Below are 19,130 nucleotides of genomic sequence, written 5' to 3' on the forward strand. Positions count from 1 at the left end.
GCTGTGGATCATAACATTGATATACTGTAATTCCAGCAGAGGGCATTGGAGTTTTCAACCAGCAGAATACGTTTCTTCTCTCTCTCTCTCTCTCTCTCTCTCTCTCTCTCTCTCTCTCTCTCTCTCTCTCTCTCTCTCTCTATTTTCTCTCTCTCTCGCTCTCTCTCTCAATTTCTCTCTCTCTCGCTCTATTTTATCTCTCTCTCTCTCTGTCAATTTCTCTCTCTCTCGCTCTATTTTATCTCTCTCTCTCTCAATTTCTCTCTCTCTCTCTCTCTCTCTATTTTCTCTCTCTCTCTCTCTCTCTCTCTCTCCTTCAGAGTGAGAGCTACAGGGAAGGAACACCCATTGAGTCTCATTCTACATTTTCACTTCGTTCAAATGAACACTTTATACTTTGCGGTTGTGGTAGTAGGATTTAGTTACATGTGATGCAGGACGTGCTGCTTTTTTTGTGATACACGTAGACAACAAACAATGATCTATTGTTTTAAAGCAGGAAGAGGATGTCAGTTTGTTCTCTGAGAGGAGAGAAACCCAAACACATTCAGGGCATTATAATGTGTTCTCCAGTCTGTTTAATTATGACAATCATCAAGGACAAAACAAAAAAAAACTCTTTCTGAATATTCCAAACATTAGCAATTAGTTTTATCTCTATGGTTCCTTCCAAAGAACAATTGGAGACGTCGGAACCTTCTAGACTATTGCTGCTGTTGTTCACAAATAAGTCTTGGGACATCATGCCCGGTCAGAGTTACTTATCCAAGCATCCCACTGAGCCGTTTATCATCCCAAATGCCATCCTATTCCCATTATAGTGCACTACTATAAGGCTCTGGTCAAAAGAAGTGCACTGTACATTGGAACCAGGGTGTCAATTGGGAAACAGACACAGTCTTGCAGGAATCACATGTCTGGGACACAGAGGCTTGAGGACAGCAATGGTTCATCAGTCATCACACCACATGATCAGAGGAAGAGACAGAAGTATTACCAAGAGACCTGGGCTAGAGATCTGGATGGAAAGAGTTGCAGAGAAGAAGCCTGGCTTGTTACTAAGTTATTGATAAACTGGGTAAGTTTGCTAAGTTATTGATTAACTGGGGGTGAGTTTGCTAAGTTATTGATTAACTGGGGGTGTGAGTTTGCTAAGTTATTGATTAACTGGGGGTGAGTTTGCTAAGTTATTGATTAACTGGGGGTGAGTTTGCTAAGTTATTTATTAACTGGGGTGAGTTTGCTAAGTTATTGATTAACTGGGTGAGTTTCCTAAGTTATTGATTAACTGGTTGAGTTTGCTAAGTTACTGATTAACTGGGTGAGTTTGCTAAGTTATTGATTAACTGGGTGAGTTTGCTAAGGTATTGATTAACTGGGTGAGTTTGCTAAGGTATTGATTAACTGGGTGAGTTTGCTAAGTTATTGATTAACTGGGGTGAGTTTGCTAAGTTATTGATTAACTAGGGTGAGTTTGCCAAGTTATTGATTAACTGGGTGAGTTTGCTAAGTTACTGATTAACTGGGGTGAGTTTGCGAGGCAGGTAGCCTAGCGCTGAACAGTGTTGGGCAGTAACCAAAAGGATGCTGGTTTGAATCCACGAGCCGGCAAGGTGGTAACATTTCCCGCTGTGCCCTTGAGCATTGCAATTATCCCCCAACAACTGGGTGCTGAAGCCATTTATTAAGACAGCCCCCCCCCCGCACCTCTTTGTTTCAGTGGGGTAGAGATGGCATGGAGAGGCCTCTCTGTCCCCTCCCTCCCTCCCTCCCTCCCTCCCTCCCTCCCTCCCTCCCTCCCTCCCTCCCTCCCTCCCTCCCTCCCAGTCTCTCTGCTCTGTAACTCTTTTGTTTGTTTAAGAAACATCCCACGGGGAGAGCCATCTCCGTGCCTGACTGCCTGACAGAGAAATGGATCGACCAAAAAAGTATAAACAACAAGGGAAATTTGGAATAGATGGATGGATGAATAACACCCTGGATGGATGAATAATACCCTGGATGGATGAATCATACACTGGATGGATGAATAACACCCTGGATGGATGAATAATACCCTGGATGGATGAATAATACCCTGGATGGATGAATAACACCCTGGATGGATGAATAACACCCTGGATGGATGAATCATACACTGGATGGATGAATAACACCCTGGATGGATGAATAATACCCTGGATGGATGAATAATACCCTGGATGATGAATAATACCCTGGATGGATGAATAACACCCTGGATGGATGAATAACACCCTGGATGGATGAATAATACCCTGGATGGATGAATAATACCCTGGATGGATGAATAACACCCTGGATGGATGAATAATACCCTGGATGGATGAATAACACCCTGGATGGATGAATAACACCCTGGATGGATGAATAACACCCTGGATGGATGAATAACACCCTGGATGGATGAATAATACCCTGGATGGATGAATAATACCCTGGATGGATGAATAATACCCTGGTTGGATGAATAACACCCTGGATGGATGAATAACACCCTGGATGGATGAATAATACCCTGGATGGATGAATAATACCCTGGATGGATGAATAACACCCTGGATGGATGAATAACACCCTGGATGGATGAATAACACCCTGGATGGATGAATAATACCCTGGATGGATGAATAATACCCTGGATGGATGAATAACACCCTGGATGGATGAATAACACCCTGGATGGATGAATAACACCCTGGATGGATGAATAACACCCTGGATGGATGAATAATACCCTGGATGGATGATACGGATGTAAACCGTACATATTCTTCATGCCTTTACACTTGTGTCTATAAGGTAGTAGTTGTGAAATTGTTAGGTTAGATCACTCGTTGGTTATTACTGCATTGTCGGAACTAGAAGCACAAGCATTTCGCTACACTCGCATTAACATCTGCTAACCATGTGTATGTGACCAATTTAAACCATGGATGGATGATACGGACAGATGAGTCATTGGATTTATATATATTTAAAAAATATATATTATTAGTTTTATATTTGAACCTTTTCCTTTTCTGTTTCTATATTCACTCTTAAACTCCCAGGATCTTCTGGTAAATATTAGTATGTAGTATCTCTGTTTGTGTCATTATTTTATATTAAGATGATGATGTGGTTAACACAGCCAGGAAGCTGTTGATTTCCAGGTCTGTTCCTCTGAGCTTCCTAATCAATAATACATTATGATGGTTCTTTTGCTTCCAGATATCCAACAGCTCCTTAATAATCTGAATCTACTGCCTGCCGCCGTGTAGCCCCTGATTCCTGGACAGATATTTCTGGCGTGCCTGGTAACCCGGGACAGCCAGAGGGTCCTTCTCGTTAATAGCTGATGTAAAGAAGGAGCTTTATCCAAAACCAGGGGTCTGAAACCGGAGACGGGGAGCTGTTGGTTACCTTATCCCCAGAGAGATGAATCTTCGTGGGCCATCTGCCCACCCGGGGGCCCGTAGGGGCCAGGATCCGTGCTGGAGAAGATCATGGGAACCGTCCTATTGGGACGGACTCATGTCTGAAGTGGAGGTGGTGCCCCGACATACCGGTCTTACGGGATGTAACCCTCCTCAGCAACAGAGTGCCAGAGATGAAGGGAGCCACAGCCAGAATCTAGACAGGTGTTTGCAGGAGTTGGAGAGAGTGCAGTGTCAGACCTATTTTAAAGGAGGAAGCCCAGTTAGCAGTCCTGGCCAAGTGCAGTGTCAGACCTATTTTAAAGGAGGAAGCCCAGTTAGCAGTCCTGGCCAAGTGCAGTGTCAGACCTATTTTAAAGGAGGAAGCCCAGTTAGCAGTTCTGGCCAAGTGCAGTGTCAGACCTATTTTAAAGGAGGAAGCCCAGTTAGCAGTCCTGGCCAAGTGTCGAAGGTAGAGCTTGTGCCTCCATCTCCCCCTCAACATACCCCTGCTCGTACCCCTCGGCCGCACAGCGCCATCGAGGGAAGACGTCAGATGAACGAGTGGCTGTATGAGTTGGAGAAGATGCAGAGTGGGGACTATTTTGAAGGAAGCCCCACTGACAGCCCAGAGGTTGAGCCCCATCCGAAGGTTCATTTGGGTCGTACCCCTCGCCCGCAGAGCGCCATCGAGGGAGGTAGCCAGAATCTAGACAGGTGGTTACAGGAGCTGGAGAGGATGGAGAACGGGAGATATTTCGGAAACCCTGACCGAGCGCAGAGAGATCAAGTGCAGGCCCCTTTCTACGACGGGACAGCGTCGATGCCAACCCTTCACAAGGAACCCGTTGGCTCTGGCCTGCATTACCACTACCAGGGCCTCCCCTCGTCCCCATCTCTCTGCAGCCGGGACAGGGACCTCTCCCCCTGTGGGACTCCCAGCCAGAGTGACAGTTCCCTGGGCAGCCAGGAGTCCCTCAGGGCAGGATTGTCCTCTGCCCCGGACTACAACGGTAGCTGGGAAAGGGCTATAATCAAGCAGGCTCCAGGGAAGGAGGAGGCTAAACTCAGCTCTCTGACTCCGGTGAGAGTGGGCTGGCTGCCCATCCAGAGAAGGGCCCTGTTGAGGGATGCTCCAGGCCCTGGACCCAGACATCCACACCCTCAGGTCAATGTAGCCAGACAGGTAAGACATGCTGCAAACAGGGCTGTTCTGTTCCTGGAGAGCTACACTCCTGTAGTGTGGTAACTAACCTGGTTCAGCTAATCAACCAGCTAATTATTAGAATCAGATGTGCTAGATTAGGGTTGGAGTGTAAACCTACAGGACGGTAGCTCTCCAGGAACTGGGTTGGAGTGTAAACCTACAGGACAGTAGCTTTCCAGGAACAGGGTTGGAGTGATAACCAACAGGAAGCTTTGTCTTCAGGAACAGGGTTGGAGTGAAACATACAGGAGGGTGTTTCAATCCATTTAGAGTGTGTGATTCTTTACAGTCTCGTTGTTAGCTTTGTGTGTGTTTCTTTACAGTCTCGTTGTTAGCTTTGTGTGTTTCTTTACAGCCTCGTTGTTAGCTTTGTGTGTTTCTTTACAGCCTCGTTGTTAGCTTTGTGTGTGTTTCTTTACAGCCTCGTTGTTAGCATTCTGTGTGTTTCTTTACAGCCTCGTTGTTAGCTTTGTGTGTATTTCTTTACAGCCTCGTTGTTAGCTTTGTGTGTGTTTCTTTACAGCCTCGTTGTTAGCTTTGTGTGTTTCTTTACAGCCTCGTTGTTAGCTTTGTGTGTATTTCTTTACAGCCTCGTTGTTAGCTTTGTGTGTTTCTTTACAGCCTCGTTGTTAGCTTTGTGTGTTTCTTTACAGCCTCGTTGTTAGCTTTGTGTGTATTTCTTTACAGCCTCGTTGTTAGCTTTGTGTGTGTTTCTTTACAGCCTCGTTGTTAGCTTTGTGTGTGTTTCTTTACAGTCTCGTTGTTAGCTTTGTGTGTGTTTCTTTACAGCCTCGTTGTTAGCTTTGTGTGTGTTTCTTTACAGCCTCGTTGTTAGCTTTGTGTGTGTTTCTTTACAGCCTCGTTGTTAGCTTTGTGTGTGTTTCTTTACAGCCTCGTTGTTAGCTTTGTGTGTGTTTCTTTACAGCCTCGTTGTTAGCTTTGTGTGTGTTTCTTTACAGTCTCGTTGTTAGCTTTGTGTGTGTTTCTTTACAGCCTCGTTGTTAGCTTTGTGTGTATTTCTTTACAGCCTCGTTGTTAGCTTTGTGTGTGTTTCTTTACAGCCTCGTTGTTAGCTTTGTGTGTATTTCTTTACAGCCTCGTTGTTAGCTTTGTGTGTGTTTCTTTACAGCCTCGTTGTTAGCTTTGTGTGTGTTTCTTTACAGCCTCGTTGTTAGCTTTGTGTGTGTTTCTTTACAGCCTCGTTGTTAGCTTTGTGTGTGTTTCTTTACAGCCTCGTTGTTAGCTTTGTGTGTGTTTCTTTACAGCCTCGTTGTTAGCTTTGTGTGTGTTTCTTTACAGCCTCGTTGTTAGCTTTGTGTACGTCATTTATTCTAGATTAATTGTATTATTATAGTGACTTGCATCTTCAGGATGCCCCGCCCACATGGGCTTATTGAACACTGTGATGCAGCAGCAGCAAAAGAACAGGAAGCAGGAAGTAGGAAGCAGGAAGTAGGAAGCAGGAAGTAAGAAGTAGCAGAACAGGGCTGTGTTGTGAAAGAAATAGTTGGCACTAAGTTCTTTACAGTAACGCGGCTTGGACCCCAAAAGAGAAAGCAGAAGCACACTGTAAAAATACTATAGGAGCCAGACATTCAGACAGACAGAGGTTAAGGTGTCTGAGCCAGACTTAGAGGGTAGCCTAATTTACCTCTCCTAACACTTTGACCTCTGGGTAGAGTAACGCGTGATATGGTGTACGCTGCCAGGTGCCAGGGCGACCGAGACAGAAAGAGAGAGACAAACAGAAAAGAGAGAGAGGGAGACTGACTTTAGCAGTCCAGTCTCAGATGTTCAGTACAGGGAGAGAGAGTTGCTTTGGCATCGTCTGAAAACAACTAACTCAGCAGGAATTGTTTCTCAAAAGGTTTATGTGCGGTGTGATATTCGCACAGCCAGTAAAAGAGCTTAAATCAAATCAAATCAAATCATCAAATCAAATGTATTTATATAGCCCTTCGTACATCAGCTGATATCTCAAAGTGCTGTACAGAAACCCAGCCTAAAACCCCAAACAGCAAGCAATGCAGGTGTAGAAGCACGGTGGCTAGGAAAAACTCCCTAGAAAGGCCAAAACCTAGGAAGAAACCTAGAGAGGAACCAGGCTATGTGGGGTGGCCAGTCATCTTCTGGCTGTGCCGGGTGGAGATTATAACAGAACATGGCCAAGATGTTCAAATGTTCATAAATGACCAGCATGGTCCAATAATAATAAGGCAGAACAGTTGAAACTGGAGCAGCAGCACGGCCAGGTGGACTGGGAACAGCAAGGAGTCATCATGTCAGGTAGTCCTGAGGCATGGTCCTAGGGCTCAGGTCCTCCGAGAGAGAGAAAGAAAGAGAGAAAGAGAGAATTAGAGAGAGCACACTTCAATTCACACAGGACACCGAATAGGACAGGAGAAGTACTCCAGATATAACAAACTGACCCTAGGTTAGACTACTGCAATGCTCCATTAAAGATTAATTGTCAGATTCAACAGAAGATCTCTTTGTTTCTTGGGACCTAGAACAAGCATCTCTGTTTTGTCCGAGTTTAAAAGAAGAACGTTTGCAGCCATCCACTTCCTGTCTGAAACGCATGCTTCTAGCGAGGGCAATTTTGGGGCTTCACCATGTTTCATTGAAATGTACAGCTGTGTGTCATCCGCATAGCAGTGAAAGTTAACATTATGTTTTCGAATGACATCCCCAAGAGGTAAAATATATAGTGAAAACAATAGTGGTCCTAAAACGGAACCTTGAGGAACACCGAAATTTACAGAGACAAACTGATATTTTTCCGACAGATAAGATCTAAACCAGGCCAGAACTTGTCCGTGTAGACCATCTTAATGCACCACTGGATGCCATGCCTGTGTGTCGTAGGGCAAAGTCAGGGGAGTTGTTTTCCCAATGGAATTACGCTAGTTAGAGTTATGTACTGTATACTGTAGCTAGTTATGCTAGTTAGAGCTATGTACTGTATACTGTAGCTAGCTAGGGATGGACTAGGATCTGAAATAATCTAATTACGCTAGTTAGAGCTATGTACTGTATACTGTAGCTAGTTATGCTAGTTAGAGCTATGTACTGTAAACTGTAGCTAGCTAGGGATGGACTAGGATCTGAAATAATCTAATTATGCTAGTTATAGATATATACTGTATACTGTAGCTAGCTAGGGATGGACTAGGATCTGAAATAATCTAATTATGCTAGTTATAGATATATACTCTATACTGTAGCTAGCTAGGGATGGACTAGGATCTGAAATAATCAAATTATGCTCGCTATAGCTATATACTGTAGCTAGCTAGGGACGGACTAGGATCTAAACTAATGTAATTATGCTAGCTACAGCTATGTAGCTAGCTAGGGAAGAACTAGGATCTAAAATAATGTAATTATGCTAGCTATAGCTATGTAGCTAGCTAGGGACAGACTAGATCTGAAATAATCTAGTTATGCGAGCTATAGCGATGTAGCTAGCTAGGGACAGACTAGGATCTGAAATAATCTAATTATGCTAGCTATAGCGAAGTAGCTAGCTAGGGATGGACTAGGATCTGAAATAATCAAATTATGCTAGCTATAGCTATATACTGTAGCTAGCTAGGGACGGACTAGGATCTGAAATAATCTAATTATGCTAGCTATAGCTATGTAGCTAGCTAGGGATGGACTAGGATCTGAAATAATCTAATTATGCTAGCTATAGCTATCTATGTAGCTAGCTAGGGATGGACTAGGATCTGAAATAATCTAATTATGCTAGCTAGGGATGGACTAGGATCTAAAATAATCTAATTATGCTAGCTATAGCTATGTCTGTAGCTAGATAGGGACAGACTAGGATCTAAAATAATGTAATTATGCTAGCTATAGCTACATACTGTCGCTAGATAGGGACATACTAGGATCTAAAATAATGTAATTATGGTAGCTATAGCTAAATACTGTCGCTAGATAGGGACGGACTAGAATCCGAAATCGGGTGTTTCTAACACACTGGCACATTGTTTTCTTTGAGGTCCCCACACCGGCCCCCTTTTTAACTTGAGGTTCCCATTATTAGCCAGATAATGATCGTTCTGCGCTAAAACACCGGCCCACTGGGATAAAAATGGACCACCTCATCTGGCATTTTCCAGACCTGCCTGACGGCCAGTCTGTCTGTGTAGCTTAAAACTCCCCAGTACACTGATGCACCTTGTAGTGGTGGTAGATACACGTCCTCATTGGTTGTTTCATGTGATCCTCATGATGATGTAATGGGTAGACTGATACTAGGGGACAATAAAACTATAAAGAACTAAAGGGCCTCCAGTCAAATTCCATATTTGTTGTGATTTTTTTTTTTACAGGTGAGACTTAAACCGGCCATTACCCCTACCTTCCAGAAGAATCCTGTCAAGGGAAACGTGATCAAACCTGTAGTAGGTATGTATCGTCACAGTCTTCACCCACGCCCATAACAGCTGGGTTACACACACACACACACACACACACACACACACACACACACACACACACACACACACACACACACACACACACACACACACACACACACAGACACACACACACACACACACACACACACACACACACACACACACACACACACACACACACAGAGTGTGGTTCACCATTACACGCATGATACAGTCCCATGGAAGATAATAGGTAAGGGTCGAGTTATAACCTTGACTTCGCCGTATCATGGGAGAGAGACACATCACTCTGCATCATGAAGACATCTTGTGTGAGAAGACACATCACCCTGCATCCTGAAGACATCTCATGTGAGAGAGACAGATCACCCTGTGTAGAGAGACAGATCACCCTGTGTGAGAGAGACACATCACGGGTCATGAAGACAACTCCAGGGTGTATCAATAGAAACTCATGTGAGAGAGACACATCACTCTGCATCATAAACACTTGTGTTTTACTAATATTTGATTTTCAGACCAAAACCCAGTTTATTTCAGCTGTTTTTCTTGAATGGTTATCAGTGATTTGAAGACATCACATGCTGGGTTGAGAGAGACTCATCACCCTGCATCCTGAAGACATCTCTGTGTGAGAGAGACAGATCACCCTGTGTGTCTCTCTCTGAGAGAGACAGATCACCCTGCATATCGGTTGCAAGAGATGTCTGTTTTTTGTATGGTCTGCGTCTCAAGCCACACATCACGGGTCATGAAGACAACTCCAGGGTGTATCAATAGAAACAATGTTCACCATTGTGTGATGTGAATAATTGTCAGACCTTGTGTTTTACTAATATAATTGATTCTTCAGACCAAAACCCAGTTTATTGTGAACAGAAGCAGCTGTTTTTCTTGAATGGTCATCAGTGATACTTGAGGCAATCCACATGCTGGGTTGAGATAATTGGCTCATTTCGCCCACCTGCAAAAGTGACTGTTTTACTATTTGATCGAGAAGTTTAGTCTGTGTACTTCTCTCTCTGTCTCTGGTAATATGGTACCAGTGAAGGTCTCGTCTGAAGGCCTCTAACAGTTTAAACTGTCTCTCTCTGGTCTCTGTCGCTCTCTCTTAATCTATGGTACCAGTTTCTCTCTCTCTCTCTCTCTCGTCTCTAATCTGGTACCAGTTTCTCTCTCCGGTTTCTCTCTCTGAAGGTAATCTGTTTCTCTCTCTGTCTGTCAGTTTAAACATGGGTCTCGTCTCTCTGTACCTCACGGGTCTCGTTTGAAGGTAATCTGGTACCTCTCTCTCTCTACCAGTTTCGGGTCTCTGTCTACCAGTTTCTCTCTGTAATCTGGTCTCTCTCTTTCTCTCTCGGTTTAAACACGGTTCTCCCCTCTACCAGTTTAAACACGGGTCTCTCTCAATGTCGGTTTCCCTCTCTCCCACCTTTAAATCCCTCTCTAAGCTGGTAATCCTCTCTCCGGTTTAAACCCTCTCTGAAGGTAATCCTACCAGTTTAAACTCCCCCTGGTTTGGGCACCAGTTTCGGCCTTGCAAGCTATAGATGTCTGTTTTTTTGTATGGTCTGCGTCTCAAGCCACCGCATCCTCCTGATGTCGGCCTTCCGCAGTCTGTGGTGGAAAGTGACAGAGCGACAGCGCTGTTTGTCAGATCAGGAGACATCCCTGAAAATCGGTCTTCTCACGAAAACATCTGTAGTGAGTACAGTTTGACTCCACTAATGGAAAGGGGAGACTCTCTCAAACACGATGGTGTTCTCCGTTTTGTTCTACGACCCCCACCAGTATCACGGGTCTCGTCTGAAGGTAATCTGGTACCGGTTTAAACACGGGTCTCGTCTGAAGGTAATCTGGTACCAGTTTAAACACGGGTCTCGTCTGAAGGTAATCTGGTACCAGTTTAAACACGGGTCTCGTTTGAAGTTAATCTGGTACCAGTTTAAAACGGGTCTCTGGTAATCCAGTTTAAACACTGAAGGGGTCGGTTTAAACACGGGTCTCATCTGAAGGTAATCTGGTACCAGTTTAAACAATCTGAAAGTAATCTGGTACCAGTTTAAACACGGGTCTCGTTTGAAGTTAATCTGGTACCAGTTTAAACATGGGTCTCGCCTGAAGGTAATCTGGTAATCTAGTACCGGTTTAAACACGGGTCTCGTCTGAAGGTAATCTGGTAATCTGGTAATCTGGTACCGGTTTAAACACGGGTCTCGTTTGAAGGTAATCTGGTACCAGTTTAAACACGGGTCTCATCTGAAGGTAATCTGGTACCGGTTTAAACACGGGTCTCGTCTGAAGGTAATCTGGTAATCTAGTACCAGTTTAAACACGGGTCTCGTCTGAAGGTAATCTAGTACCGGTTTAAACACGGGTCTCGTCTGAAGGTAATCTGGTAATCTGGTACCAGTTTAAACACGGGTCTCGTCTGAAGGTAATCTGGTACTGGTTTAAACACGGTCTCGTCTGAAGGTAATCTGGTAATCTGGTACCAGTTTAAACACGGGTCTCGTCTGAAGGTAATCTGGTAATCTGGTACCAGTTTAAACACGGGGTCTGAAGGTAATCTGGTACCAGTTTCTCTGAAGGTAAGGTAATCTGGTACCAGTTTAAACACGGGCCTTGTCTGGTCTCGGGTCTCTGAAGGTAATCTGGTAATCTGGTACCAGTTTAAACACGGGTCTCGTCTGAAGGTAATCTGGTACCAGTTTAAAATCTGAAGGTAATCTGGTAATCTGGTACCAGTTTAAACACGGGCCTCGTCTGAAGGTAATCTGGTACCAGTTTAAACACGGGTCTCGTCTGAAGGTAATCTGGTACCAGTTTAAACACGGGTCTCGTCTGAAGGTAATCTTGTAATCTGGTACCAGTTTAAACACGGGCCTCGTCTGAAGGTAATCTGGTACCGGTTTAAACACGGGTCTCATCTGAAGGTAATCTGGTACCAGTTTAAACACGGGTCTCGTCTGAAGGTAATCTGGTACCAGTTTAAACACGGGTCTCGTCTGAAGGTAATCTGGTACCAGTTTAAACACGGGCCTCGTCTGAAGGTAATCTGGTACCAGTTTAAACACGGGTCTCGTCTGAAGGTAATCTGGTACCAGTTTAAAAAACAAATGAAGTATTGAGGTAGTTTTGTGCCAACAAAAAAACAAAGGGGTAAATATGTCCAAATATATAAATATTATTTCCTGAGTTTTGTTATATCTCCTAAATTTAGCACAGACACTTCAAAAACCTTGTTCCTGGGTGATTTATATTTTCACTGTCTTTTTTTGTCATTGATGAATGTGTTTTTCTATGCATTTCTATGGGCTATGGTAGATAAAGGCCAAATTCAACATTTACCACCCCCTCCCCAGGCTTACACTTTTAGGGGGTTTTAATACATAGTTTTAAATTATACCATGTGAGCGAAACATAAACATTCTAAATCAAATAATATATTAAAATATATTACTTTTTAAAAAATAAATGTAATTTTGTCCTTTGTAACATTGAAATGAAATACGGTAGAATTCCATTCATTCCGATGAAGGGAAGGTTCTTCTGAGGAGCTCCAATATGGCCGACAGGTGGCTTCAAAGCCTCTCATTGGCCAATACATAGCATCAGCAATCCCAGGGTTTATAGTGGACATCATCGGTGGTTACTAGTGACAACCATTTTTTTGGGTTGGTGTGTTTTCCTGTTATACTGACTTCCTAACCGTCCTATCACCGTGGTAACAGCATCAGTAAGTTGAAATCCAGCCAGTCAGGGAGTGTGAAACCATGTTCTCATGACTCGACACTGAAGAGGGTGGTGGTGGTGGTGAAAGATTAACCTCATCGCTCTTCAAGTGTCAACATCCTTTAATAATGATGTCAGCAGAGGAATGTCAAGGTGTGTTTATGAGTCACAGTGACACAAGTTATAAAAAAAAATGTTTATTGAACCTTTATTTAACTAGGCAAGTCGGTTAAGAACAAATTCTTATTTACAATGACGGCCTAGGAACAGTGGGTTAACTGCCTTGTTCAGGGGCAGAATAACAAACTTTTACCTTGTCAGCTCGGGGATTCAATCCAGCAACCTTTCGGTTACTAGTCCAACGCTCTAACCACTAGGCTACCTGCCCCCTCTAACCACTAGGCTACCTGCCCCCTCTAACCACTAGGCTACCCGCCCCCTCTAACCACTAGGCTACCTGCCCCCTCTAACCACTAGGCTACCACTAGGCTACCTGCCCCATCTAACCACTAGGCTACCTGCCCCCTCTAACCACTAGGCTACCTGCTAGGCTACCTGCCCCCTCTAACCACTAGGCTACCCGCCCCTCTAACCACTAGGCTACCTGCCCCCTCTAACCACTAGGCTACCCGCCCCCTCTAACCACTAGGCTACCTGCCCCCTCTAACCACTAGGCTACCCGCCCCTCTAACCACTAGGCTACCTGCCCCCTCTAACCACTAGGCTACCTGCCGCCCCTAAAATGACATGAACCCGACGTGATATAAACACGCAACCTTCTGATTTAAGTTGTTATTGTTGTTAATTATTGTTTCTTGCCACACAGAGGGAGAGGTGGAGAAAGTGGAGTGGAGTCAACCCAGCATTAACCCTGTGGGGCTCAGAACGAGGTGGCTTCCTGACCAGGCTCCTTCCCCAGGACTCAACACCAGGTAACTGACCAGGCTCCTTCTCCCAGTACTCAACACCAGGCTCCTTCCCCCAGTACTCAACACCAGGCTCCTTCCCCCAGTACTCAACACCAGGTAACTGACCAGGCTCCTTCCCCAGTACTCAACACCAGGCTCCTTCCCCCAGGACTCAACACCAGGTAACTGACCAGGCTCCTTCTCCCAGTACTCAACACCAGGCTCCTTCCCCAGTACTCAACACCAGGCCCCTTCTCCCAGTACTCAACACCAGGTAACTGACCAGGCTCCTTCTCCCAGTACTCAACACCAGGCTCCTTCCCCCAGTACTCAACACCAGTAACTGACCAGGGTAACACCAGGCTCCTTCCCCCAGTACTCAACACCAGGCTCCTTCCCCAGTACTCAACACCAGGCCCCTTCTCCCAGTACTCAACACATGGCTCCTTCCCCCAGTACTCAACACCAGGCTCCTTCCCCCAGTACTCAACACCAGGCTCCTTCCCCCAGTACTCAACACCAGGCTCCTTCTCCCAGTACTCAACACCAGGTAACTGACCAGGCTCCTTCTCCCAGTACTCAACACCAGGCTCCTTCTCCCAGTACTCAACACCAGGCTCCTTCCCCAGTACTCAACACCAGGTAACTGACCAGGCTCCTTCTCCCAGTACTCAACACCAGGTATCTGACCAGGCCCCTTCTCCCAGTACTCAACACCAGGCCCCTTCTCCCAGTACTCAACACCAGGCTCCTTCTCCCAGTACTCAACACCAGGTAACTGACCAGGCTCCTTCACCCAGTACTCAACACCAGGCTCCTTCCCCAGTACTCAACACCAGGTAACTGACCAGGCTCCTTCCCCAGTACTCAACACCAGGCTCCTTCTCCCAGTACTCAACACCAGGCTCCATCTCCCAGTACTCAACACCAGGCTCCTTCCCCCAGTACTCAACACCAGGCTCCTTCCCCAGTACTCAACACCAGGCTCCTTCCCCTGTACTCAACACCAGGCTCCTTCCCCAGTACTCAACACCAGGTAACTAACCAGGCTCCTTCCCCCAGTACTCAACACCAGGCCCCTTCTCCCAGTACTCAACACCAGGCTCCTTCTCCCAGTACTCAACACCAGGCTCCTTCCCCAGTACTCAACACCAGGCTCCTTCCCCAGTACTCAACACCAGGTAACACCAGGCTCCTTTTCCCAGTACTCAACACCAGGTAACTGACCAGACTCCTTCCCCCAGTACTCAACACCAGGTAACTGACCAGGCTACTTCTCCCAGTACTCAACACCAGGTAACTGACCAGGCTCCTAACCCCAGTACTCAACACCAGGTAACTGACCAGGCTCTTCTCCCAGTACTCAACACCAGGTAACTGACCAGCTCCTCCTAACCCCAGTACTCAACACCAGGTAAGGCTCCTGTACTCAACACCAGGTAACTGACCAGGCTCCTTCTCCCAGTACTCAACACCAGGTAACTGACCAGACTCCTTCTCCCAGTACTCAACACCAGGCTCCTTCTCCCAGTACTCAACACCAGGTAACTGACCAGACTCCTTCCCCCAGTACTCAACACCAGGCTCCTTCCCCCAGTACTCAACACCAGGCTCCTTCCCCCAGTACTCAACACCAGGTAACTGACCAGGCTCCTTCTCCCAGTACTCAACACCAGGTAACTGACCAGACTCCTTCCCCCAGTACTCAACACCAGGTAACTGACCAGGCTCCTTCTCCCAGTACTCAACACCAGGCTCCTTCTCCCAGTACTCAACACCAGGTAACTGACTGATCATGTTTGTCTTTAAGGGGATACATATAGTACATATAACGGATAATGTATTGTCCAATGTCTGTTCTAAAACCCCAGAGGCAGTGAAGAGAGACGGGACATGCAGGTAGAGAGGACGCATTAGAAGGGTGTGGGTTGGGATTCAAACCTGGCAACTATCTGTTCTGAAGGCAGCACCAGTAACCACTAGACCACCCCAGGCTGTAGTTTGTATAAAGGCTGTGCTGTAGAGAGACAGGAAATGAAGGTAGAGAGGACGCATTAGAAGGGTGTGGGTTGGGATTCAAACCTGGCATGTATCTGTTCTATAAACCTGGCAACTATCTGTTGTAGTTTGTGTAAAGGCTGTGCTGTAGGACTAATACAGATACTCTTTGAAGAGGTATCATAGACAGGATGCTATCGCAGGGCCTCAATACACCACATGACCAACACCCTCTGACTCCGTCTGTCTGGATCGCAGGACTGTTTTCTTAGTGCTCAGGCCTGGATATGTTTCTGAAGATCCTTGGCTTCAACAGTTGTGTTCAAGATAGCGAGTAGCTCATTGTTACATCTGAAGGGGGGATAGGCTTTTAGCTCTGCTGGCTCTACTTGGTGTCTGTTGGCTCTGCTTGGTGTCTGCTGGCTCTGCTTGGTGTCTGTTCGCTCTGCTTGGTGTCTGTTGGCTCTACTTGTTGTGTGCTGGCTCTGCTTGCTGTGTGCTGGCTCTGTTTGGTGTCTGCTGGCTCTGTTTGGTGTCTGTTGGCTCTGCTTGCTGTGTGCTGGCTCTGTTTGGTGTCTGCTGGCTCTGTTTGGTGTCTGTTGGCTCTGCTTGCTGTGTGCTGGCTCTGCTTGGTGTCTGTTGGCTCTGCTTGGTGTCTGCTGGCTCTGTTTGGTGTCTGCTGGCTCTGTTTGGTGTCTGTTGGCTCTGCTTGCTGTGTGCTGGCTCTGCTAGGTGTCTGTTGGCTCTGCTTGGTGTCTGTTGGCTCTGCTTGGTGTCTGCTGGCTCTGCTTGGTGTCTGTTGGCTCTGCTTGGTGTCTGTTGGCTCTGCTTGGTGTCTGCTGGCTCTGCTTGCTGTCTGCTGGCTCTGTTCGCTCTGTGCTGGCTCTGCTTGCTGTCTGCTGGCTCTGGTTGCTGTCTGCTGGCTCTGGTTGCTGTCTGCTGGCTCTGCTTGCTGTCTGCTGGCTCTGCTTGCTGTCTGCTGGCTCTGGTTGCTGCTGGGGCTGTTGTTAAGAATGGGGAGATGCAGTCATATGACATCCAAAGAAGCAGAAGCCTTAAGTACTAACCACTGACACAAACAGAGAGCCACAGATACACACAGTTATTGTGCCGCATGAAATGCCCCAAGTTAGTAAGACAAGAGAAACCAATCAGCCATTGTTGAGCAAGGGGAGAGGCTGTCATATGATAGCAGTACAAACAGCAAGCTTTAGTTACCACTGAAAGGCAGAGTTGGCTTTCAACAACAACAACCACAACAACAACAATAACAACTGCAACCATAACAACAACCACAACAACAACAACAACAACAACAACTGCAACCATAACAACAACAACCATAACAACAACTGCAACCATAACAACAACAACCATAACAACCACAACAACCACCACGACAACAACAACTGCAACCATAACAACCATAACAACAACCACAACAACAACAACAACAACTGCAACCATAACAACAACAACCATAACAACAACAACAACCATAACAACAACAACCACAACAACAGCAACAACAACAACAGCAACAACAACAACAACTGCAACCATAACAACAACAACCATAACAACAACAACAACAACCACAACAACTGCAACCATAACAACAACAACAACAACCACAACAACAACCACAACAACAACCACAACAACAACAACAACCACAATAACAACAACAACCATATCAACAACAACCACAACCATAACAACCACGACCACCACAACAACCACAACAACCACAGCAACAGCAACCACAACAACCACAGCAACAGCAACAACAACAACCACCACAACAACAACCACAACATCCACCACAACAACAACAACCACAGCAACAACATCAACCCCACAACCTCAACCACAACAATAACCACAACAACAACAACAACAACATTTTTGTTGGTACAACATTACAATTCTATAATTATGGTGATAAATTAACACATTATGAAGACAGCTGAAACAGCTAGTGGTTTAACTAACACATTATGAAGACACCTGAAACAACTAGTGGTTTAAATAACACATTATGAAGACACCTGAAACAGCTAGTGGTTTAACTAACACATTATGAAGACACCTGAAACAGCTAGTGGTTTAACTAACACATTATGAAGACACCTGAAACAACTAGTGGTTTAACTAACACATTATGAAGACAGCCAATCTACATTATTATCCTTCTTCTTCTTCTTCTTCTCCTTTCCCACAGGTCTCAGGCAAGGAAAGCTCAGTGCCAATGGAGAGGGACAACAGGTCTTTAGGTTGGCAGGATCAGAGGAGAAGTTGGGCTAGCAGGACATCATCACACCTCAGTGGTAGTGGGACTCCTACCCAGTCTAACAACTCCCTCCCCGGGGCTAACACTACCTCAGAGCCTGCCAGGAAGAGCCCTCTACACAGGACAACCAGCAACAACCAACATTCTTCACACACTGAGGTTCCACCCTATGGGACCAGCTCACAGTCTCCTGGAATCCAACCTGGGGACGACTCAGACTCAGAACCCTGCTGGAGATCTTCTCTACACAGGACCAATAGCTTCCAAACGTCTTCTCCCTGGACGATCAGGCCAATAGTCCAAAATAATACTTCACACACTGAGATAACCCCCTCTGGAACCAAATGTGCACCGTACAGGAGCAACAACTCTCTATGTAGGACAAACAGCGTCCAACAGAAACCCTCACACGCTGAGTTAACTCCTTATAGAACCAGCTCAGAGCCTTACAGAGCAACCTCTCTACAAAAACGAACAAGTTGTCTTCCACAAACTTCTCCTGCTGGGGTAGTATCACCCCCGGCCCCTGGGACCACTACAGGTGCTACCATCGTCCTGAAGACAACTACACCAGCCTTCTCCTCCATTACCATCGCCACCAAGAAGATCTCCAGGACGACAAGCCTCCGTGAGTCTAGACCTCTGAGCCCTGGATCTAGAGCCCCCAGACCCCAGAGCTACCACTCTAATGAGGCCAGGGTCCCAGGCTATAAAGCCCCCAGGCCCCAGAGCTACCACTGTGATGAGGCCAGGGTCCCAGGCTATAAAACCCCCAGTCCCCAGAGCTACCACTGCGAAGAGGCCAGGGTCCCAGGCTATAAAACCCCCAGGCCCCAGAGCTACCACTGCGAAGAGGCCAGGGTCCCAGGCTATAAAACCCCAGGCCCCAGAGCTACCACTGCGACGAGGCCAGGGTCCCAGGCTATAAAACCCCTAGGCCCCAGAGCTACCACTGCGACGAGGCCAGGGTCCCAGGCTATAAACACCCCAGGCCCCAGAGCTACCACACAAACCAGGCCAGACTCTCCACCACCTGCACCTCTGTCACCCAGCAGGACCAGGTCCATCACCACCACCCCACCGGCAACGACCCAGGCTCCACCCCTGTCACACTCAGGAGAAAGTCCACTGCCACCA

At 46.2% G+C, this 19,130-nt stretch overlaps 2 protein-coding genes across 2 annotated transcripts in view; both read left to right on the top strand.

Annotated features, from left to right (window-relative positions):
- The first annotated feature begins 295 nt into the window (after positions 1-295).
- The window catches only part of LOC112241285, a 19,642-nt gene continuing 807 nt past the window's right edge, over positions 296-19,130 (top strand). Inside the window, exons 1-5 of the mRNA XM_042317139.1 lie at positions 296-1,078; positions 3,232-4,602; positions 8,970-9,045; positions 13,621-13,726; positions 17,925-19,130. The exon at positions 17,925-19,130 is cut by the window's right edge and continues 807 nt beyond it. Of these exons, the coding sequence (XP_042173073.1) occupies positions 3,439-4,602; positions 8,970-9,045; positions 13,621-13,726; positions 17,925-17,976 (1,398 nt within the window). The 5' untranslated portion in view covers positions 296-1,078; positions 3,232-3,438 and the 3' untranslated portion in view covers positions 17,977-19,130. The remainder of the gene's footprint in view (positions 1,079-3,231; positions 4,603-8,969; positions 9,046-13,620; positions 13,727-17,924) is intronic.
- Positions 18,163-19,130, top strand: part of LOC121845599 — a 34,494-nt gene continuing 33,526 nt past the window's right edge. The window contains exons 1-3 of the mRNA XM_042317138.1: positions 18,163-18,262; positions 18,505-18,854; positions 18,938-19,130. The exon at positions 18,938-19,130 is cut by the window's right edge and continues 557 nt beyond it. Coding sequence (XP_042173072.1) covers positions 18,163-18,262; positions 18,505-18,854; positions 18,938-19,130 — 643 coding nt within the window. The remainder of the gene's footprint in view (positions 18,263-18,504; positions 18,855-18,937) is intronic.

The sequence above is a fragment of the Oncorhynchus tshawytscha genome, unplaced genomic scaffold (assembly GCF_018296145.1).
Source record: "Oncorhynchus tshawytscha isolate Ot180627B unplaced genomic scaffold, Otsh_v2.0 Un_scaffold_4286_pilon_pilon, whole genome shotgun sequence".
Lineage (NCBI taxonomy): Eukaryota > Metazoa > Chordata > Actinopteri > Salmoniformes > Salmonidae > Oncorhynchus > Oncorhynchus tshawytscha.